The sequence below is a fragment of the Haliaeetus albicilla genome, chromosome 28, assembly GCF_947461875.1.
Source record: "Haliaeetus albicilla chromosome 28, bHalAlb1.1, whole genome shotgun sequence".
Taxonomy (NCBI): Eukaryota; Metazoa; Chordata; class Aves; order Accipitriformes; family Accipitridae; genus Haliaeetus; species Haliaeetus albicilla.
In genome coordinates, this window is record NC_091510.1 from 1,617,409 (window position 1) to 1,640,620 (window position 23,212).

At 43.3% G+C, this 23,212-nt stretch overlaps 1 protein-coding gene across 1 annotated transcript in view; it reads right to left on the minus strand.

Annotated features, from left to right (window-relative positions):
- Window positions 1–23,212, minus strand: part of LOC104324674 (UTP20 small subunit processome component) — a 62,878-nt gene that overhangs the window by 6,131 nt on the left and 33,535 nt on the right. The window contains exons 31-56 of the mRNA XM_069773536.1: window positions 22,349–22,493; window positions 21,859–21,946; window positions 19,948–20,091; window positions 19,261–19,311; window positions 19,019–19,171; window positions 18,317–18,472; window positions 17,777–17,917; window positions 16,727–16,864; window positions 15,305–15,444; window positions 14,706–14,785; window positions 13,568–13,857; window positions 13,006–13,145; window positions 12,346–12,502; window positions 11,454–11,552; window positions 10,678–10,845; window positions 9,806–9,972; window positions 8,724–8,865; window positions 8,312–8,428; window positions 7,295–7,465; window positions 6,378–6,506; window positions 5,907–6,017; window positions 5,064–5,143; window positions 4,263–4,332; window positions 3,039–3,221; window positions 1,963–2,094; window positions 359–491 (exon numbers count right to left, since the gene is read on the minus strand). Of these exons, the coding sequence (XP_069629637.1) occupies window positions 359–491; window positions 1,963–2,094; window positions 3,039–3,221; window positions 4,263–4,332; window positions 5,064–5,143; window positions 5,907–6,017; window positions 6,378–6,506; window positions 7,295–7,465; window positions 8,312–8,428; window positions 8,724–8,865; window positions 9,806–9,972; window positions 10,678–10,845; window positions 11,454–11,552; window positions 12,346–12,502; window positions 13,006–13,145; window positions 13,568–13,857; window positions 14,706–14,785; window positions 15,305–15,444; window positions 16,727–16,864; window positions 17,777–17,917; window positions 18,317–18,472; window positions 19,019–19,171; window positions 19,261–19,311; window positions 19,948–20,091; window positions 21,859–21,946; window positions 22,349–22,493 (3,525 nt within the window). The remainder of the gene's footprint in view (window positions 1–358; window positions 492–1,962; window positions 2,095–3,038; window positions 3,222–4,262; window positions 4,333–5,063; window positions 5,144–5,906; window positions 6,018–6,377; window positions 6,507–7,294; window positions 7,466–8,311; window positions 8,429–8,723; window positions 8,866–9,805; window positions 9,973–10,677; window positions 10,846–11,453; window positions 11,553–12,345; window positions 12,503–13,005; window positions 13,146–13,567; window positions 13,858–14,705; window positions 14,786–15,304; window positions 15,445–16,726; window positions 16,865–17,776; window positions 17,918–18,316; window positions 18,473–19,018; window positions 19,172–19,260; window positions 19,312–19,947; window positions 20,092–21,858; window positions 21,947–22,348; window positions 22,494–23,212) is intronic.

A 23,212-nucleotide genomic window follows, 5' to 3' on the forward strand; every position in this document is an offset into this window, starting at 1 on the left:
TGCTGGCTGGTATGTATGATCTCATCAAGAAAATCTCATCTTCCCAGGAGAACTGAACGTTTTCATCCAAGACGATGTAATTATGGTCAAACATGCAATAGTTTGCAACTATTTCCTCTTGGGATAATAGAAAATACTTCCCAGCAACTAAGACTGAGCGCATGTTGTTTTCATCAACCATGTAACCTTTTCCATTGACATCTTCTCTTTCACTGCCCAATAACTGCCATGTATTAGCATTTTGCAGCATGCAAACCTTGTATGACACAGTTCAGTTGTTTATATTAGGGTGTGAAAAACCAGATGGCACACAAAGAATCTTCCTTGTAACACAGCTGTAATAATTCTTGATACTTACCCCAGATATTGCTCACAACATCACTGTTCTTGGTTAATTGAATCAAGTTGCATTCTGTTATTAGCTTTGTTACCAGCACAAGAAAGCTGAATAGCAGCCTGTCTGCAGCCTTCTCCTCCTCCTCTTCAGTTATCTAATAAAATCAGCAAGTCAAGAAGATGCTTATGAGAACCTGAAGACAGTGCTTATTTACCCTACTAGATAAATTTTAGATCAACCCTGCAAAGAAAGAGAAGACTGACTTGTACCCAATTCCCAAAATAAACAGAAGAGAAGCAGCTCCACTAAAGCACTTCCTCTGCAGACTGAACCTCTGCAGGAGATTATTACTACAATCATTCTTGCTTGTTATACAGACGTTACTGTAACAAACTCTTAGTTTTCTAAATATAAGCAAGCACACACTGAATGTATATTGTTGACATCTATACATGTATTTGTGCACACTTGATTCTCATTATTAGCGCCAAGCTGAGCTCAGATTTGCCTGTGTCACCTGGGAAGCCCCATATTTGTTATGACAATCTGTGCACTGTGTTTTACTAAATTGCCTTCAGGTCCTCACCCTGCCTGCAATCACCAGCTGGCTTGATATAACTAGTCAGTGCTTTACCTACATGTCACAGCACAGGGGGTGATTACATTGAATTTCTCCTCACTACAGGTATTTTATTTTCATCTCTTGCCAATTTACATACCCCGAGGCTCTTCTCTCTTGTTCAGCGTGTTGCCCTTGCACATTAGTAACATACGTGGCCACTCCCCAGGCGCAGTGACTGGGATCCCTCTGGGATTATCACGTCAAGCAGAATCTGAGGCAGCCTTATTCAATCAGCCTTACTCAATCTTATTCTGAGTTAATCATGTGCACGAAAAAGATTTTCCATATAACAAAACCACAGCCTGAAGTACAGGAAGGGAACTCCTTTGAAAGTTAAAGCTGTAGACAACACTGAACAATGCAGACAATCACAAGCGATGCACTCCTGACCTCCCACGCTTACACAAACCTCTGCAGCTAGCAGACACGTTTCCCAGTTAAACGGATGTTTGTGTGTGATCGTCAGGCGGTTTTTCAACTAAACAGATTCTAACCCATCCCAGTGCTACCTGTGCCATTCTTTCTGATGGTGTTTTTTGTAACTCCACTTTAAACAAAAAACAGAAGATCCTTCTCTCCTGCCACTGCAGGAAAGACCAGAAGCAGGGAAACCTACCTCAACATACATACTGCTGCATGCTGTAAGCTAAAAGCCTGAGACTCGAGGGCTGTCTCAAGAACCCCTTGCACCCACAGAGATCTTGATAGAGGCTGGGGCAAAGAGCAATATATGTGCTGGTTATGGCTGCAGGCTCAGCCCAGGTGGCTTTGCTAAGTTCCTTTGCCCCTTCTGCTGTGACACATGACATCAAATTTGGGCTTACAGACAAAAAATGTGGTTCTAGGTCAGTGAGGTCCCCTTCAGAACAAATGTGTGTGTTTCATGTCTTTCCTCTGTCCCAAACAGTAGTTCCAACAGTTAAGTATCTCCCCCACTTATTCCCTTTTTCCATTTTCTTAATTCTCTTTCCCCAAACCTCACACATGGGAAAAAACTACTTACGTGTTCAAATTTAATTGGGTTGATTTCTTTTTCAATCAAGGTGAGGACAGCTTCAAGCCGCCGTTCAAACATTACTCCCTCCACTTCAACAAATAAACCACATGCCTGGGCAGCCAACCTCCTGTGTAAGCTCTGCCAACAGAAAGAATAACACCCGTTGTTACTTCTTGATCATCAAATCCTGCAGCTCCCACCTGCAGGAGCTGGTAGCAACCCCTGCTTTTGCCTGTAGCAACAGTATCTTAAGAGAAGCTGGTTTTCAGAGTACTATTGAAAAAGGAGATGCTGCCAGCTAGGGAAAAAAGCACCTGGCAGCACAAGTTATCCCTGAAAACACACCCTAAAACTGAATGCCAAAAGACCTTTTCCAGCCCGGTTCCCAGCTGCAAAGCTCTGGGGGCTACTTTGCACTCTTTGATTCTTCACAGCGCAACAGGTGGCTCACAGCTATAAACCAGAACTGAACATATTAGGGATGAAAAGGATGAAGTGTTGAAGAACACTTACTCCACTAGTGTAGAGAGACAGAACCTGTGTCCAGTTTGAGAATAACTAAACATCCAGGCACCCAGATCAAAATGGGAGATCTGTAAGACTAGGTTTGCCACTTTCCAGCTGCTGGCGACAGAATGAAGCAAGTGTGAGCTAAAGACAGCATAAAAACCCAATTACTGGGATCAGAAGAGCTTTAAGGAATTTGCTCAAACCTTTAACCTGAGCAAAGACTACACTTGGTGAAATACCTGACCCAACAGAGGAAGTGTTAGGAAGCAGTGCAATGCAGCTGGGAACTCTGTAGGCTGACCGACAGCAGGAACAGTTCCCTGCATTCGTGCAGCTATACGAAGCTGTATCATTTCTTCCTCTTCTTACTATCAAGAGCTATGGTGCTGAGCATAGCTTTAAAGAGCTTTTATTCTAAGCTGAATCTTGCTCATACTCCTTTCCTAAAACTACTAAGTCAGGCATAACTGAACCCACCAATGCACTAGACCTGGTATTAGCAATCTCTCACTTAATCTTTATCAGCCCCCAAACAGAGTCCAGACCTGGTCAGTGAAAAGACCAAAGAATACCTTCTTGCTGTGAAACCACTCTGTGACCAGTGAAAACATCAGATCTTGTTTTTCATTGTTTATCTTACTGAGGAGAGATTTACACGTCAAAGCCGCCATCTTTTTGCATTTGGCAGAGTCATCATTTATCATCATCATACAAAGAGAGAGAAAAAACAGCCCGCAGTATTTGTGGAGGAGATCCTAGAAAGAAACAACCATTAGTCAACCACACATCCCCAATGAGCTCCTGGCATTGAAAGGGGAAGAGGGGTATTTGTTGCACTGCATACAGGAGCAATGTCAGCCCTGACTGGGGTCCACATCAAGGCAGGTGAACTGAAAGGAGGAGATGATCCAGTTGTTGGAGCATGCAGGGAGTGGACAGCAGCCTCAGCCCTGCTCTGACTCCGATTTGATAACATGTCCCTGAGACAGCAACTTGTCAAACCTTAAAGGGCACTTTTATGCCTAACTCTCACTGAAACAGGCTTAAGTCCCTCAGCACTGCAGCAATCAGCCCAAAGGCCCTTCTTTCAGAGACAGCAGCTCCTGCTACTTTACAGAGTTGATGGGAACAAAGTTGAGATACTAAATCTAATCAGGCAGTGGTGAAGCACAGCCCACTGTGCAGAATTTCTCTTCCTTCCTCCCAAATTCTTGCCTGATTGCACTTCTCAGTCTCCTGAATGATCAGTCAAGCTCCAGCTGCAGAGCTTCAAGGCAGCTTAGCATTTTGCGTATGTTATCCTGCATAGATGCATGGTTATTTTTCAGCTTTCATTTTGATCCACTCCACTGAGAAGCCCTCCCTCTCCAGTTAGGCCAACAAAACAGATATGGTACATCACATACCAGTTCAATCAACAACACCCCTCATGAATGTTGGAAAAAAACCCACAATGAAAAAACTCTAGACTTCACTTTTTATTCATACCCCATTTCCTAAACGGGTTGTGTTTCTTCCTGGCATAAATCACCATCAAGTTTATCTAAACTCCAGCTGACAGAGCTTTATTTTACTTGCAGACTGAGCACATTAGATAAAGTAGTACTGCAGACTTTCCAGCATGTCATTTCTCTTTTGGAGCAAAGCCAGGTTCTTTGGAGATAAGTGAATGTTCTGCTCACAGTAAGAGATAATAGGAACTACCAAGTACTCCCAAAATAAACTGCTCTGAAAATGCTGTTACTGCAAGCCACAGTAACTGCTTGATGCTTGGAACACCAAGGGGCGCTTGTTACCTGTGGGAACATGTCAAGGAGGTACGCAATCATCTCCAGTGCAGATTCCCTTCCAGTTTCATACTCGTACCTGTGAGGAAATGATTAATGGTTAGGGCTGGGTTAGTACTCTAGAAAGTTGTTAACAATTTACAAGAATGGCCAATGCCAGAAACACACACTGACAGGGATCTTTCTACAACAGCTACCAGACCTGGTCTGATACTTAGGAGAAAAGAAGCAACAGGCCCATCAGCTCCATCTCCCAGAGACAGGCACAGAGACAAACAGGAGAAAAAGGGCTCCAGCCAACTTGAGTCAACACTTGTGTTATGGTGCTGGGGAACATGGTAAACTACTGTCACCTTGAGCAAGGGAGGGGTCATGCTCAGAAGGAGGTTTCGGGTACACTGCTCCTGCTGAATTGGTGCAGTTGATCTCAACTGTGCCTGCAACTGCAGTTGAGACCATTGCCATGGGGCAGCAGTCATATAAATGCACCTTCCCTTAATCTTTCTGGATTTCCAGTTCACCTGGTTTACAACCAGTGGAGCTGGTTAACCACTAGGCAAACAACAGAACCTTCATCTTACAAAGAGATGAAGAACAAAGCCAGCTGTGAAACAGGGAAGAGAAAAAGGGCTTGCTTTATCAAACAGCCCCTCTCCAAAAAAGGGAAGTGTTTTACAGGTAGGAAAGTGAAGACTTCAGCCACACCCTCTGCTCCTCACGAACAGCCCTTTGGCATGCAAAGTGGCCACTGAAGTCATACTTAAGCAACAAGGTTCTGTTCTGACAGAGATGTCAGGAATATAAACTCACTCCAGTTGTGCCAGCATGAAATCCAAATTGGGTTTCAGCTTGTCTCCAAGGGGGTAGTCCAGAATATATTTTAAGTAAATCTGGAAAGAAAAAACAACAACACAGAGACTAGTTACAAGAAACACTCAGGAAAGCTTGTAGAAAGGTTATGAAGAAAATTTAGTGATGGAACAGCAAGTTTATGAGAATCATCCCTTTCATCCCAAAAGTGCCAACAACTGCTCTCAAGCTCTGTGCCCGGAACAGGATCTGCAGGCATTTGACAACTGCCAGATCAGTCTTTAAAGTATTACTGTGATTTGTGCAGGCTTCTGTTACGAGAGATTCTGCATCCTTCAAAATTCATCCTGTAACTATGGAAATGCACTATTTGCTTACACACAGCTCCTGCTGCAGCTGTATCCCAATGCTTGAAATGAAGCAACCAATTCTGCCTTTTGGTGGCTTTTAGCTTGGAAAGAATGAGGAAGTAGTGGGAAGGAATCATGGATATGTGGCAAATTCTCATCTGCTGGGATTCAGAAAAGGGCAAGGCTCTTGGTTACGTGGGCCTAAAAGCATCCAAGGGAGGGACCGTGTCACTGCTGCTGAGCAGCTCTCTAGAGGTACACTACAGCAAGCAGTCTCACTACAGGCAAGCAGTCTGTGATTCTGCTATGTACCAGTCACAAGAACTAAACCCAGCCAGATAACAAGTGGAACAAGGATTAGCAAGCAGGGGAAATGGGGTTAGGGGTTCAACAGGGCTAAGGCACATGTCTGTGAGAGCTGGGATGGCCACACTAAGACCTCTAGCCTGTTAGACAGCTGTAAGTAAAGTAAGAGACTTTCCATTCTACCAACCTGCCTGCACTGGACTCGTACTGGCTCACTCTGACCTGTGATGGCCAGTTGGGCAACCTTCTGCAGCACATCATCAATTTCAGGGACAATCAGCTTCCTGGATAAAATAGCCTAAAAATACGAAAGCACAGCTGGAGTCATGTCATTTTGCTTGCACGGTGTGAGGTGCAATACAATAACCTGGGATACGCTGGTCTCAGGTGGTATATTAACACTGACTTCTTCACATCTTCAAACATAGCCAGAGCAACTTTAAAAAAAAGTGTATAAACCAGCCTCCCAAACACTTTAAAGAGTGACTACAAGTCGAAAGGGAAAGCTTTGCTGCTTTCCCCGCCACCTACAACAGAGAGCCTTAACAGCATTCTGTGGCCTGTTCCTGACATGAGATCATACAGCCTTTCACCAGCAGGCAGAATCACTGCCATTCCAGTGGCTCACAGAACCCATACGCCTGCTGCACAGAAATACCTTGAGAAGGCCAAAGGCAGTGGCTTGGCGTGATGAATCATAGATGTCTTCTTCAGCAAAGCCAAGCAACACTTGGAGCTGTTTGCTTGTTATCTGACTCTTTGCATTCTTCACAAGTATCGTTACGCACTACAAAATCAAATTGCACATTGTCAATACACATGCAGTGCCATAAAATATAAGGCTGCACCAAAGCCTGACTCATTTATATCGCTTAGATTTGAAAAGACAAACTGCTGCTCTGAAACATGCAGCTAACACTGTTCTCATCACATTTTGCTTTCAGTTGGCAATTTTGAGACAAAAACCAAACACAAACAAATACACTAATTCAGACTAGTCTTTGAAATGAGTGGGGATGCTCAAACACATGAACCATGATGCAGGAACACAGCCAGGAAGAAGGAAAAATTCTTCTGGCACTGGCATTCAGCATGAATTACTCTAACTTTTCCTTATGATCATGAAGCTGTAATTAATTCAGCAATACATTTAGAAGACATCTTCACAAAGACACTGCATACTGTAAGTGTAGTTATTACTACTATTAATTGCCCCCTTCCTTTGTCTCACTTCAGCTGCCAGGGTTTACTCCAATGAATCATGTTAAAAGCAAGCTATTCAAGCATAGAATTGACGCCTCTCAAAAGACAGGGTGGTAACAAGATACTATTATAAGGAAGAAAGAAGGCAAATACGCTTCTATAAAAATACTTCAGATCCAAGCTGTACATTTTTGGGGGATAACTTTAAGTTCCCACTTGAGAAAGAATCAGCAAGGCCACATCTCCCTCACTACCTTGTGATCTCCAGACTACCTCTCCAGGGACAGCTGCAGGAGGGATCTGCAGTTGGAAGAGTCTCATTCTACAAAGTTAATCCTGAAGCAGAAAAGAGCAGAGCTGGGTATGACTTACTTTGAAACAGCTCACAACCAGGTGGAAATTCTGGCCTTTGGCTATTCCTGTCTTGGCAAATTCTTTCAGCAAGAGGAAAAGCTGCTTGATCAGTGACTCCAGATTTGTACTGACAGAAGGCAAAGGGAACTTTAAAATCCATACCAAGGACTGCAAAGCACCAGTGATCACCTGTAAGAAAGAGCCAAAGGACAGCACATGGGTATAATGACACTGAGGGAACACTTCTCTCACTCTGTTACAGACACGGTCAGGCTATCTGCAACTGTGATAAAAGGCAATTAGCTAACAAAATCAACCTCTTTCAAACCATTCATATGTAATACAAAGGGCTTCTCAGTTCTGAAAACACTATCTGCCACTCCCTAATTCTCTGACTTTGATATTACTATGTAAAGACAATAACACAGTGCTGATTCAGCAGATGGCCAGAACTCTTTCTGAAGCAGAGGTGCCTTCAAGGCATAGAAGTTGCTCTGCCAAAAACCCAGGTCACCTGAGTGCCCTGCTCCAGGTAACTGATAACATATGAAGCATGGCTTCCATTCCTCAGAAACTCAAGGTTTAACAGATTTCCTCCTAGGCTCACTTAAATTTAAAGCTGCCCTAAAAGGACGCTGCCTATTGTGCTGGGAATAAAGCCATTAGAGTTGGATCAAAAGAAACCACAGCTGTAACAACACTGCTCCCAGCTGCCACAGGACTTCATGAACCTCCTCACAGATAGCCTACAAAGTCTGCAAGCAAAAGTCCTTGTATGAACATGCTCCAGGAGAACTTGTCCATACTTGAATCTGCAGCACTAGGGGCAGAGCTTCAGTCCTTCATCAGCCACAATCCTTCCTCCCCCTTGAGATAACATCTCCTCAAAGAACTTAATCTGCACATCTATGAAATCAGGTTTGAAAACGGGACGGCTTTCTCTTCTCTTGCAGATCAACTGCAAGATGACATTTGTGGGCAGGACTTTTCTTAGTAGAACAGACAGAATAGACAGACTCCAGCTCAGAAGTGTACCTTGACATCCATAGATTTCAGGCAGTCTATAAGCAGCTGAACAAAAGGGTCTAACATTTCCAAAACATGATCCTCAGAAGAATTTACTTTGGACCTCTTCAGGCTCATGTGCAGCAACTGGCATAGAAAACACAGGACATTCATCTCAAAGTCAGGCTGGGACTCAAATAAGTCAAGCAAGGTCCCACACTGTTTCAGGCTGTAGTAGAATTTATGCCATATCCCATTCAAATATCTGCAACAGGCTGAGCACTTTTTATAGGTCTGTAAGAGGCACCATTGGAGTTACCACATGCAAAATAAAGTTAAGGCTAATGGCTACGTTGTTAACACAATATATCCAGAATACCTTCCTTCGAATACTCTTTAAAATATTTTGATTGCAAAGCTTTGTATCTGAGGAGATCCTTACCCGAAGTCCTGAATCAACCAAGATATACGTGTTAGTCCTGCTGCTGACACGTGCTTTCTGCCCTCCTCTCGTGGGAGTGGGTTGGAGCAGCAGGCAGCTCTCTGGTTGCAGCCGAGGATCTGGAGGAGGGGCAACTTTTTTTCTGAAAAGCAGTGTATGGCAAGGGAGAATATTCAGATTTCAACCCTCTCCACAAGAAGCTTGCTGTAGGGAGTGAAGAGAGCTGGACCATGCTCAGCTGCTACCCACACAGCAAGCAAAAGCAGGTCACAGCCAGAACACAATGAAATAAAACAAAAACTTGAGAGCAGCATGACAGATGGGACTCTCAGCCTTGAGAACAATATCACTATTACGAAGATAATAAATACACACTGATTTGCATAACATCCCCACTTTTTTCTTCTCAGTGGACAGACCAGTTTTGGTAAGTTCCTTCAAGCAAATATACCTCCTGCCACTGCTCACTGCACTTCATTTACTGATATTTACTTCAGTTTCTGATGCCTTATAAACATTGCTCCAAGAAGTCTGCAAACAGTTGTCAGATTCTAGAGCAAGTCAGCCTACGTAACATAGGAAATGCAAGACACCCAGAGCCAGCTCTGAGCAGTGACACCACCAGACGGCGAGGAAATCTGACTGTTCTCCCTGACTTCTGCACCAGCACCAAAGCGATAAAGTGACAGCCCACAGTTTCTCTTGTTCCTGACCCAATGAAAATGTCCAGGAACCCAAACACCTCTTACATGGCAGTTTGTAGCTCACTTCTAAACACTGCCCCTCGGTCCCTTCATCCAAACACCCAAATGCATACACCAGCTTACCAGATGGTGAAAAAGCCTTACTGAAGGCCCTGAGCACTTGCAAGAGTAGACTCCTGTGAGTTCAGCAAGCGCTCACTCCCATTTCCAAGCTTTCTCCTTGCCCTCTGACTGCCCAAATAACTCACATTGACAAAAAAAGGCAAATGAAAGCAAGGAAACCCTCATACGTTTCATCGGTTGGATTTGAGAGCTGCCATTTCTGCAAGCAAACCTCCAACTGATAACAGACCATCTGGCTAACATCCTGGAACTCACTTGGACTTTTCGGTGAGCAGAGGCAAGTTTTCACTGATGAGACCATGACTGAGGAGGAGGAGGGATGCTGCATTCATGTCTGAATTGAAGATCAGCCCTGCCATGATGTGACGCAGTGCTTCATGCACCTTCCGGACTATCTTCAAACTCGTAGTGCTCTCCAGAATCTGCAAAGGCACAACCATGAGAGTCAGGCAGGCAACATGAGGGCAATGATCTGCTCTCTGTACTCAGAAATCATGGGAAAAGCCAGAGCAATTCCTCCCTCATCACATGCTGCCATTAAGTCCCCAGCTCTCTACATAAACAGCATCCCATCGCCTTAGCTCTGCCCCCAAATCCCTCCCTTTCTCTCCAGCACCTTCTCAGCCTCCAGCCAGTTCACCTATCGCCACCAGGACACTCCAGAGCTCACGAGCAAACCAGGGCTCCACTTCTGCATGACCTTGCACTCTACTCAAAAACTGTATCTCTGAAAAGGCAATTACTGCACATGGACAGACCCTGAATACATTTTGGTGACACTTCCTCCACGCACAAGAGATCAAACCACAGAGCAGCCTTGCAGGACCTTGGAGCTCCAGAGGAAACAAGAGTTGACAGAGGGAGAGGGCATGGAGAACCCATAACGGGATGTTTCCTCTCTAGCAGGGGTTGAAAGCTTCTCAGAATGCCAATCCCTGCCCTGGACACCCATAGTAAAGTCTCATTTTATGAGCCGGGTGCATACTGCTTTCCAAAAGAAAAATGGGAAGCCAAAGCAGGATTATATAGGTAATTTCACAGTAGCAACCCAGAGGCTCTAGAGTTTCTTTTAGATCATACAGAATTGAGAGTGCTCAGAGTTAAAGACTCTGGCTGACTTTTCTTACCTCTTTCAGTGGCAGAATAAGTTTCGTCACCTGTCCCTTTCCTATGAACTTTCCAAGAATTTCATAGGAATCGTAACTCTTGCTCTTGCGTGCTTCCATGACTTTGGAGACAATTCCCTTCACTTCCTTCTCTTCAGCCACATTCCCAAACAACTCTTGGTTGAAAATCTTTGGAAATCAGGAAAGTGAATGAGAGGAGCAGAAAAACAGAGCCAGATTCCTCCAGTAGCAGCAGAACACCACTATTTTTCCCCCAGTCACAGAAAAAAAAAATTCTCCAGGTTTCCCAAAAATCATGTCTACCTTTCCTTTGTCAACATAAAACACACCAGTCTGAGCACACCAGATGAGGATGCTGTTCTCACACCCCTCTGTGGTATTGTGATACAGGGAGTAGGACTGCAATCAGACCAAGATATCTGAATATACCCCATCTGGTGGCCAGCTGAGCTCCTGGGCTCCACGGACAGCACTGACTAGAAGTCTGTTGACTTGCTCAACCATTTACAGAACACGGAAACATAGTTAGGTATCTTAATCTTGAACCCATTGCCTCTCAGGATGCAGGGCTCATGATACAGCCCCAGAGATACTTTGCTACTCTGCAAGGGGTCTGCTGATGCCTCAGTAGAAAACAGTCTCCTTCCTTTGCAGTACAGACACAATCAGCCCTGTTTGCCACCAAGTCCGAGACAAGCTACACAAAACCTCCTCCTCCCAGATGCTGCCCCAGGCATTTCATGATGCTCTTTCCTTCAATCTTGAATAGCTCTTACCTCAATCAGGATGTCTAAGCAAGGGTCCAAATCACCAGCACTGAGCCTGGTAGTAAGGCCCTTCAGTAACAGGTTCACAGTGAAAGTCAGCACATGGAGCTAGAGAAAAAGAGAACAGATCGTGTTTCCAAACCCCTGCATAGACCTCTTTAATAATAGTGGATGGGGAGACTCCCATAGCAGAGATATCACAACTCACACACAGTACTTGAGCTCTCATTATAGGAAAAAAATCACTGGGAAGACAAGAATCCATGTACTGGCAGCGGGAAGAGGACCCCTGTCCCTCCACATACTGGCAGGAGGGCTGGAATCTCCTCTTTCCCCTGTGCTCTTACTGATATTTTTAGGCTGTGCTAACTGGCACTTTCACTGTTACAGCAGCTAGAAGCTCACGCTATTCCACAGTGGTAATTCACCTAGAAAATTATTCTTAACCCCAACCACCATGGAAAGATGAATTAATAGTCAGAGCCTTGGCTCTGGATCTAGGAAGCAAGACTTCAATTAGCATCACCACATACTGTCTGTGCAGTCTCTGTGGCAACTCACCTCAGATGATACTTAGCCCTAATGACCTTACTGGAAAGATTTCCACTAATCTTACTGGAACCAGAAATTCATCCTTCACCTCCATACCTCAACTCTTCACTGGGAAAATGGAGATCCTCTCTTCTTCCCTGCTTAGACTCTAAGTTCTTTGGGTACAGACCCTCATTTGACACTTAGCATAATGAAGACTGATAGTATGCACTAGCAATAGGATTTAGTGTATTATACCAAGCTGTTCCACCAGTGCAAAACAATTTCAGTAGCAACTTCCCTTTGGATTCTCCTCCTAACACATTAAAAAAACCTACAGAGAGCAGAAGAGGAAGAATTTCAGCATTACCTGGTACCCATGGACGAGAGTGGACTGCATCTCTTTTAAGATATACAGAAGGTACTGGACTCCCAACACTTCCATGATTTTTGTAAGGGTGTTACGGGCGATGTCCCGGATTTCCTGAAATCTATTCCTCAGAAATGTGCAAACTTTCAGCAGGATGCTGGAAACAGAGATAGACAGCTTAGTTCCCAAACTCTGCCCCAAACAGAGCAGAACTAATTACACTGCTAGCTAAGGGGGCTGCTCTTCAGGGCTGTTTCACAACCAGAGCTATACTCAAAGCCAGCCTCACAGAAAAGCTTTATAGTCATACACACACCTACTGTCTTTCAAGACATTTTACCGATTGTCCTTTCTTTCTGTACATCGTTCTTTCCCCAGCTCTGCCACCCCTACCTCTGCAACTTGCGTCGCAGCTTTGCTCTTACTTAAAGGTTGACCAAGTTCCTTTCAAACTTAGCTTTACAGAAGTCAAATGCTGACAGAGGGTAATGTCACTAGGAAAATGAGTTTCCAGAAAAAAAAAAAAAAAAAAAAAGTATTTGAGGACTGTAAGGATGCCCCTCTTGGATTTAGCCTTGTACGTAACCACAGGCTGAGAAAGGTGCCTGCATTCATTCCCAGCACAATGAACAGCATTTAAGGAGCTCCAACAGGATTTACCTTGGGAGGTTGGCTTCCATCACTTCTTGGGGAAGACACTGCATCATCCTGACCATTGCAAAAGCTAATGGAACACGAACTACCTCATCATCGTTCACAACGTTGGATTTCACAAGCTTGTGTTCCTCGTCTCTTTTAACCTTTTTAAGAGAGCAAGACACAATGCACTTTTAATATACATAAACAAATCCTGCTTTTTCTCAACTAACCCTAGAAGAGGCCAACAACGCAAGTTGCTATCCTCTGCTGACTACAGGAAAAACCCAGACAGCTAAAGGACAAGTAAGAGGAATCGCTGTGTTTTCAATACAGGAGCCACATTGGGTGCTAGCAAGTGGCTGAGAACTTTTCAACAGGCTGCACAAAGTGAATTGTTTCAGTCTGTCAGTAATCTCCATGACACAACAAAGGGGATGAAGCCTCTTCTATGCCTTCAGGTGGTCTCTCTCCAGTTGTGTCTATTTTTAATGTGCTGCATTTCCACTGGGCTCTAAAGTAGCATCTCAACATTTATAGTAGCAGCACAGGCCTGCAGAACATCTTTCCAGTGCCAACTCCTCACCTTTGCAACAATACACCTGTGCAATTTAGGCAAGATGTTGACTGTCACTGTCTCTTGAATGTGTTTGATCAGACACTCCAGCTCCTCTTTATTTCGAGGTAAGAAAGAAACAGGTTTGGTCACTTGCTCAGCATCTTCAGATGTCTCAGCTGCTTGCTTAGGTTCTGCCGGCTCCTCAGGGAGATTTTTCCCTTTCTTTTCCTCAGTCACCTCCTCTTCCCCTTCACTCTGCTCCAATTCCATGGCTTCTTCAGCCTCCACCACTGGCTCAAGGTCCATGGCAGCAGCTTCTGTCAAGTAATTGTCAAAAGCGCAAGTAAATATAGGAGGCCACAAAAATAGAGCCCTTAAAAGAGACTCTTGTGATGGCTTTGTTCTGGACAAAGACCTATCATCATTGACAGCAAGCAATCAGTAAGCATCAGAGCTGTTTTACTGGGTAGAGAAGCTCTGGCATGCCAGTTTCTGATAATCGCCCCTCAGGGCTAGGCTTAAAGCAACAACTAGGTTACTCTTCGGCTGAACTTCATAGACAGCTCAGCAAAGGTCAATGTGCTTGAACCTTACAGAACTGCCATTCACTTACATTTGAGAATTTCACAAGGCAAGAGGTAGTGACAAGCACAGCTGTGAGATATCCTCCTCCTTCCTCAGAATATCCCAAAGGCCATAACATAGGTAACCATAACAGTGAAGAAGCCAAAGATGCTACTTTTTCCCATGAAATGGCAGGGGAAGCAAGGTGAGGACATACAGCACCCTTCTCAGGATGCAGATAACCATGAGAGCAGCCAACATCAAGGACACAAATCTCAGATGTGTCAGCAGCCACATGGGTGGGTGCAGACCTTGGAGAACCCCTCAGATTTGCATAAACCCAGCTGGGGCTGTTTTGACTTATGGAGGCCTGGGATGGAGAGATAATGTGGAGATGGTTCCCCCCACCTCTCCTCACTTTGTCAACACACAGGAGGACAGTCTGCATTGCTCCTGAGGAGGGAAGTCAAAACTAGCTTCCAATGTGCACATTTTAAAAAGATGGGAGTAGCTGACCTCAAAAGCAAAACACAAAATTTCGATAAGCTGCACTTTGAGCAGTTAGAGGTAGTGTTTCTACAATCAGGAGCAGAAAGCTCACCTTGGTTGTCAATGGTCACAAGCTGCTTTTCAAGCGTTTCATGGTCAAAGTGAAAGGCTTCCAGCACTGTCTCTAACAAGCTGTGGAGGGAAAACACAAAGACAGATCAGCCCTCCGCACAAAAAGGGGAGGCTGTATAGACCAATACAACAGAAAATCTTACAAGCGCTTCTTGGAAAACTTCAAACCCAGTGACACTGCAGCATAAGGAGGTTTACCCTGAAATAACAGCCCAGGAAATAAAAACTGGCTGCTTTTCAGCTAGATACATTCTGTGACCTAGCTCACTGTGAAACCTCACAGGCGGTGGTACTGAAGCAATGGAGGTGTCCCAGGAGCAGAGACAGCCTGACAGAAGCAGAAGCTGCTAATGCTGGCATGCACTCAGTGAGACACAGCATGAGAAAGTAGGGACCTGCTAATCCTTCATAGTTGCAGGCTGCAAGGCCACGCCCACTTTCACTTGCATAAGGACACCTCAAAGTGGGCAACCTCACCCCAGGGAAGAGGCTAAAATCCATGTGATGCTCCTTAAGACACTGAATTTTGCCTTGGCAGTCTTTGGTTAAACCTAGAGCAGCATTGCTCATGGTACCTACCTGACTCCCAGCTTTGGACTGATCTGTCCTGTTTGCAGGACATGGATGAAATGCTTTAAGTGGTACAAGTACGCTGACCACGACAGATGTCGGCAAACAGCTCCAACAACTTCAACTGAGGCTGTTACCATATTTTCATGCTGCCCAAAAGATAAAAATTCAGTTACTGTTACACATTCATGATGAACATGTGTCTAAAGCATACTTAAAGCAACAAGAGCCAGAAGAAGTAATGTCTGTCTAGTGGGGATGCTTGGTCTTCAGCCTTTAGATCTCCTACCAAGCACCAGGTTAAAAATAAATAAATAAATATATATATATCACACTTCACCAAGCAGATCTCCAGACCCACTTCCTCCAAATATTTCTGCACACATTTAACTTTTCTCACATAACTAAATCTATGGGCTCACTTGTGTGAAGAACTAAAAACCAGTCAAGATATCTAACCACAGACACATGGTACATTGCTGGGCTATGCTGATCAACTAGAAATACACATCGTTAACCCATTTCTGATGCAAAATAAAATGTGTTTGTTTCTTCACCAAGGTTTCAATCAACACATTTTACCTCCCATTGGTCAAAGAGTGACTGCAGTCACTCTACTGATGGGCACAGTCTGAAGGGCTGCAGGTGCTGGGTCCTGTGCCTAAGCTCTAATTGTTTCTGCTTCAGAAGAATATTGCTGACAGTAAGCAATTAGACATTTGCTTGGTCTGACATAAGCAGCTCTACTGCTCCTGACAGTGTGCAGGGAACTACAGCAGTGTGAAACCTTGCTTTTCCAAGTCACAGGTAGAAAGTCTATCCACATTGACATCACAGGTAATTTCACCACATATATTTTCAATAAAATGTATGGGAAATGACAAACAATATGTCACCTTTCAAACTTTAATTACAAAGCTGCTAATGATTTCAGAGGTTTTCAGCAGATTCCTGCAGCTCTCCTGTAACTCCAGAAAAAACAGCATTTATTCCCACCTCAATTACTAGGCACAGCCTATGTTCCCCACCACACACATTCTGCTGCCAAACAGTAACTAATCTCCCAAGTGAACAGGAAGAGAGCAGTTTGGAAGCAGAGGGGAAAAAAATAATTACCTGATTACAAAAAAAGCAAACAAATATAACCCAAGTAAAAAAAAACAAAACAAAAAAACCCCCAACCACTAAACACTTAAGAGATCCACCTTCGAGAAACAGGACAGGTTTAGCAGATATAGGATTGGGCCCAGACTGCATCTGCACCTTCCAAACCCTCTTTCTGCCACAAAAAGCAGCACAGCGCTCTTGTCTGAAAGGGGAACACTCACTCCACAAACCTATCAGCCTTTCAAAGTGGTTAGTCTTTTAAGCAGAATGGTATACAAGAAAGGTGAAAATATTCAAATGGATGCATTCAATCTAAAAGCCTACCTTAAGCATTTTTTCATTAAAAATGGCAGTAGTAGCATAAGGCATGATGTAGTTCTGCAGGGATTTAGAAGACAGCACAAGCTTTTTTTCAGTGAGCTGCTTAGCCAGTTTCCTCAGAGCTCGTGCCCTCCTGTGGATCTGAGCCAAACATGAAAGAAAGTGAATGAAGCCTTTGAGTCACAGCTAGCACGAGGGAGCACATACATTCAGCAGTTCTGAAAATGTCTCAATTTTAAGTAATGACATAAACATATTATGGTCATTTCCAAGGACAGGCCATACCCTTTTCCTTCAGTCTCTGGGCTTTCACTAGCCTTTTGCCTCAATAAATATTCCAACTCAATGGGATATTTCACTGTGAATTCACAATCATAAGACTGTGCCATCCTAAGGTCTCAGACAGGGAAGGGAACTGATACAAGATAAGGCCTGATAAAACTACAAGGAAAAAATTTAGACTCTACATATAACTATGGATGTAAGAAAGACACTCTCTGATTGCATTTCTGAAAGCAGGAGAAACACCGTATTTTCATACTGCAAGAAAAAACAGGAGATGAGGCTTTGTGCGACATTTATTTTACAAATGTCTGTGAATGAAAAGGGGCTGCAAAGCCTCCAGACAGAGAGCAGCAGGGAATAGGCTAGAAAAAACAAAGACCTGTTCCCTGCCTGTGTCAAAGGGATCCTCAGGGCACTGTGCTGACTGTGGGCTAGGTCACACATAGGTTGTAATGTGGAGTTGCCTGCTCAAGATCATGAACAATCACTTAAAATGAAAGCCATTATTTTAGCTGAATTAGGAAGAGGTAAAAACCAGTGCTGCTAAATCATAAAGCCAAGAAATTTCTAGACGGAAATATGACTTTGATTCAGGACCACCCATATGACAATGCCCACATCCCTTTTTTTTCAACAATATCTAATGACACAGGTTCAATATCCCTGTAAAGACAGCTCACAGATGCTTTGGAAAACATTACCCCACAGTAAAATGCTTTTGTTTTGGCAGGGGGAGAAAGGCACTAGGGAATGCCTGTTGCCTTTTACCTGCATGTGTTTCATGTTCTCAAAGAAGTCCATGTCAGGATCATGGCAGTTGGTCAACTGGACCAAGTCCCGGAATTCAGGGTTTGCTGGGAACGTCTGAATAAGGCAGGAAAGCAATGATGTGTAGTCCTGCTGGATGCTCTGCAAATGGCAAGCAGTGAACATTAAGTACCCCTCAGAGAGGTTGCTACACAGTCCTCAGAACAGCAGTGCTGTCATTTACAAATATTTCAGGCCAGCAAGTCCTATTCTTTGGTAACAGCAAATACACCTGTATTTTGGACTGCACATTAATTAAAGTTTCCCCTCCAAAGCATAAACTACAACTAAGAAAAGCTGAACAATGGCAAAGAAACAGAAGACAGACGAGTTCTATCACTTTTTAGATTTTAATAAGATTTCAAATGAAGGGTAAGTTTACAGTGGGTATCTGCACTTCTTATCCCAGCAAGGGACTCTGAGAACTCATCCATAAATGCCTCATGTACCCTGGTGTCCTGAAGACAGCTGGAGATGTGTAATCAGATAACACTGCCTTACCTCAGTCTTACTCTTCAGCCCCCTTCTCACAGACTCCAGGAGAGTATGCTGGATTAACTCCTTGTAGTCATCTTCTGTGTGGTCAATTTCTGCCAGTCGGCGAATAAAACTGGTCAAGCAAAGGCTTGCATTGTCACTAAGAGCCATATCCCCTAGCTGAGTGGATGAAGAAATTGCACCACGTGAGTCTGGATACGACACCTTTTTCTCCCCAAAAGACTGGACTGAACATTACCACCAGACACAACATAACAAGGCCTGTAGAGACCCAGTCACTCTTGAAATCCTTCCTGTAGAAGTTCTAGTCCTGAATTAATGCCCACCCTTCCAATCAGGAAAAATTCTTTTACATTTACCAGCAGGCCCATCTAACCAGGACATGCTGCAACAAAAAGAAAAGCAGCTTTTCAAGACTGTAATATGCCTTCTATACAGTACAAATGGACTGAACAGTTCCAGGGCTCACTGATAGAAAGGTGCACCGTGCTCAGGCGAGCATTCTTGCTGCACTGTATTTGCCCATCCAGACACACAGATGAAAAGGCAAGTGGACAAAAATTAAAAACAGGTGTTTGTAAGAAGACTAAAATATGCTCTCTGAAAGTTTCAGAGTGTCAAAAAACAGACAATGGAAATAATTTGGAAGTTAGATCCATCACAGACACATGGTGCACAAAACAAGAGAAGGAACATTCAGCCAACCTGGATGGTATAGAAGCAGTTGTGCATAACAGGGATGAGGAAGTCAACATCCACTGCTTTCATTTCCTTGATGTGGGCCGTGATTGACTGGAATGCTGACAGACGTACATCGAAGTCGATATCATCGAGATGTCGTTGATCAAAGGCATTCAGCTAAGATAGAGCAATAAGTCATTCATTAAAAAGGCCAGAAACATGACAATACAATCTTGGGGAAAAAAGTGAGCAAAGAAACTGCATACCTTAACAACATCAGTAATATATTTCAATTCACAGTCCAAATCAGATAAAGTCTAAAAAGAAACATAAAAGAAAACAGTCTAACTGTTATAGTTGTTAAAAATTTGGAGAACCCAAGACTTTACCACTTCAGAAAAAAAAATAAAGCAAGCAACAGCATCAATCTTTCTCCTGTTACAAGCTTAAAAAGAGCCATTCTTCCTTAAGTTCAAAGATGTGTCTTTTAAGTTCCTGAGTTTCTACATAACTACACTGAGTGTTTCCTGGGTTTTCCTGCTGAAAAAAAAGTTATGTAAGTCACTTCAAAGATGTACAAAACAACCTGACCGCTATAAATCAGTAAGAGAAGAATACAAATAAACATAATCTTCAGGATGCTGAAATCCATTCTTATTTCATGAGGACAGAGGATTTGTTAGGGATGAAGTATGCTTTATTTGGCTTCCCTTATACAAAAGAACCCTGGTGATGCTCACATCAACCAGGCTGTAAGCCAAAACTTTTACAAATCTTCATGCAGCTCATTAATTTCTATCATATACAATTCTGTTACTTTCACTTAACAGATGATGTAGATTAAAAACGGTTTTAAGCTCATGTACAACAAAGATAAATACTGCTATTTATTTTGTTCTTGATCTCTTAGACTGAGTAAAAAAAGAACAGAAAGACATGGAAAAATGCAATACCTGAAATACCAAGCACAACTTATGTCGAGACAGTTTGTTCTGGATGACAGAAAAAAGCTTTGCCAGTGGTTTGAGAAAGCTTGTAGGGTTTGAGCAATGCCTCAGCAAGTTCTGCACTGTCTCCAGAATGTCAATCTCTGTACCCTGAAAGAGACAGATAACTGTCAATAAATATTGAAACCTCAGGAGATTATTCCATTTCCTTGGGAAATATTTCAAGACAGAGTGAACTTAACCACTTTGCTGTATTTTATTCAGATCACAGATACTGAATAAGAACAAATTAGAAGGACACAACGCAATCATCAAATCTCTCAGAAGCACTTGCAACCTTTCAATTAGACACAAGCACAGTGTTGGAGAAGAGTGCCATCACAACCAAGACTTCTTTTTTGTGTCTCTCCTCAAATGACTCAAAGGTCAGGAGAACTAACAGAGCTTTAAAAAGCAGTCTTTCTTTAACTTGTGAAATGAATATTAACAGCACCATATACTTGTATGATCCTCCTGAATGGAAACCATGTATGGTCCCCTAATGACTCACAGATTTAAAACCAAAGAATCCTCTCTGAACAATTAAATGACCGCTTGCAAAGCAGAAGCTACAGGTTGCTGCCTAGCAGTTCTTTCTGCAAACCTAAAATCTCTCATTAAGCAACTGTATGTCTTTTAGGAAAAAAGAAGACCCAAGCCTGGATCCAAGGATTCAGGCAATCAAGCTGAATAATCGATAGGTTCATTCATTGTAGATGGGACTATATTTCTGAAAACAAGGTTTAGCAGTGAGGGAAGCCCAGACAAAATAGTCTACCAATATTCTCAGTGCTTGATTTATTTAACAGTTTACAAAACCCTAAGCCATGGAGAGCTCTGCTTCCTTCAGCTGCAGCCCATATGCTTTGCATGCCTGAGGAATTCAGGATTTCAGGGAAGTTTCAGTTCTGAGATGTTGAGGATTTCTTGGCTGAGCAAGGGCATGCGAGCAATCCAGCCGTTGGGTGGGAACGAAGCATAAGTTTACAAAGTGCTGGAGCAGACAAGGACACTGTGTCCTTGTACGCTGGGAAAAAGGAAGATAAGAAGAGCCTGACAAACAACTCCTGGATGCTGAAGAATGAGATAAGTAACTGCTGGACACCTCGTGAAGAAGCTTGCACAGCCAATAGAGAATAAGATAGTGTCGCGTGAAACAGGGTATTGTACCAATTAGAGTATTGTATAAGGCGCGTGGACAAGTCAGTCTTGTATAAATGTCAAGACGTCTGAACAGTAAAGGAGCAAGATGTTAACTCATATTGAGTGTGATTCTTGACTTTGGCCGTTCTTCCCGACACTGAGATACACTTCTGTACCCACAAATGGATTCCTTAAGAGTGGAAGGACAACAGAACGGAAGCAGCAAATATGGGAGCATGTTAATAGCACTGTACAAAGTTTGCCTTTCATCCTGCAACAGACCAGTGTAGCACTGCCCATTACACAGCACGTACTACATACTCAACCATATGTATTCATATTGCCATCCAGATGCTGTGCCTTTGGATTTGGGGTGCATAAAATCCACAGTGAAGAGCAGCATTTATTTCAAACACTGCAAGGAATTTGGTGGATCGACTACAGTGGCAAAGGAGGTAAAGACTGCATAAAAACTTCTGCAGACCTTCCCCACGAAAAGGGGGAAGAGAGTCAGCCTGGGCACTGGCATCCCTCTGAAGTATCCAGTAACTCGTACATATCAACATGCAATGTCACAGCGTTCTGAGCAGACTACAAATACATGAAAACTTGATTTCTGGCTAATCATGAGAAATGGCATGTAATCAGTAAGATTTTTAACCGCATCTTAAAGAAATATACTTTATTAAAAGAAAAACATATGTTTAATAGGGAGGGAAAGTAATTTCTACCTACCTGCTCCATGTTACTCTGATAAAGGAAAGGGAGAAGAAGGCTCACAAGCACTGAATTCTGACTCTTTTCTTGTATAAATTTGCTGATCCTGCACAATGAAACACGGTAATTTACTATTCCATATCAATCAAATCACCAGTATAGAGCAAAAAAGAACTCAGTCAGCACTAGTACCCTATCACAGGGCTTTGTCAGCCCATCCAGGCTAATAGACTGTACCCACCAAAATCATGGTATCAGCCCAAGCATTTCTGTACCTTTTCCGACCCCCAAGAGGCACTGGCTTTAAGTGCCAGCAACAGAAAAAGCTAGAATCAATTTCTGTAAACTTTTCACCTCAGTCACCAGCAACTTGCAGGTATTTTTAACTGTTCTAATTTTAAATAGTTTGAGACTTAACGTTTTTTAATTTGGACCTATTACAAAAAACCTCTTTCTTCCTCCTTCCTTCCACCTTTTTAAGTGTTTTGAGCTCTAAAGAATCACTTACTTGGAAAGTATACTCAGCTCTTTGCTGACTTGAGCTCTATACTTCTTCTTTTTCACCTTCTCCATGCTTAACATTGTTTTGCTGAAGTACTGAAGTATGGCAGGAACGTGAGGCAGAACCAAGCGGCAACCTAGGCTGAGGGTCTCTGTAAGGGATACAACAGTTAGCAACACCCAACTCTGCGCTGCAAGCAACAGAAGGGAGATCCAACCCTACACAAAGAGGGAAACGCAGACAAAGGAGGTTACATCAATGGAAAATCAGTGGGATCTATGAATGTGCAGGGCAGCTGACTGCTGGGAACATGCACCAACACTTGCTGAGACCGAGTCTACCGTGTCTGAGCTGGGACCAAGGAAAGCACACACAGAGAATAAAAGCTCTCCTCACAGATTTCAGTAACAGCCCCAGTAAGCGTGGGCTTATCAAAAGGTACCAAGGATGTTCCTCAGAGGTAGTAACCATCTCCTAAAATGGCTGGAGCATTTATAGATGTTGTTTTCTTTATTCTACCACCAACCTCTTGTGCAAATCAAAGCTGCCATAACAAGGGCACAGCAGTAAGTGCTCTTCTTTCCACTACCTTTGAGTGTTACAGGTGAAAGATGGCTCCACAGCATCAAACACAGCACACCACCACCCCTCCTGTCTACTACCACTCAAAGATAAAAGGAATCAATGGTAGATCTTTCTTGTCAGGGAGCACAGACTAAACACGAAAGTGATACATGACCACATGCATATGGGGAGTAAGCCTTTACATAAAACTTGATGCTAGGCTCAGGGTCAAGTCAGTGATGCAGTTCTTAAAGTTATCATATCAGTCAAAGCTTCACAGACAAAACAGGTCAACACCACAAACAT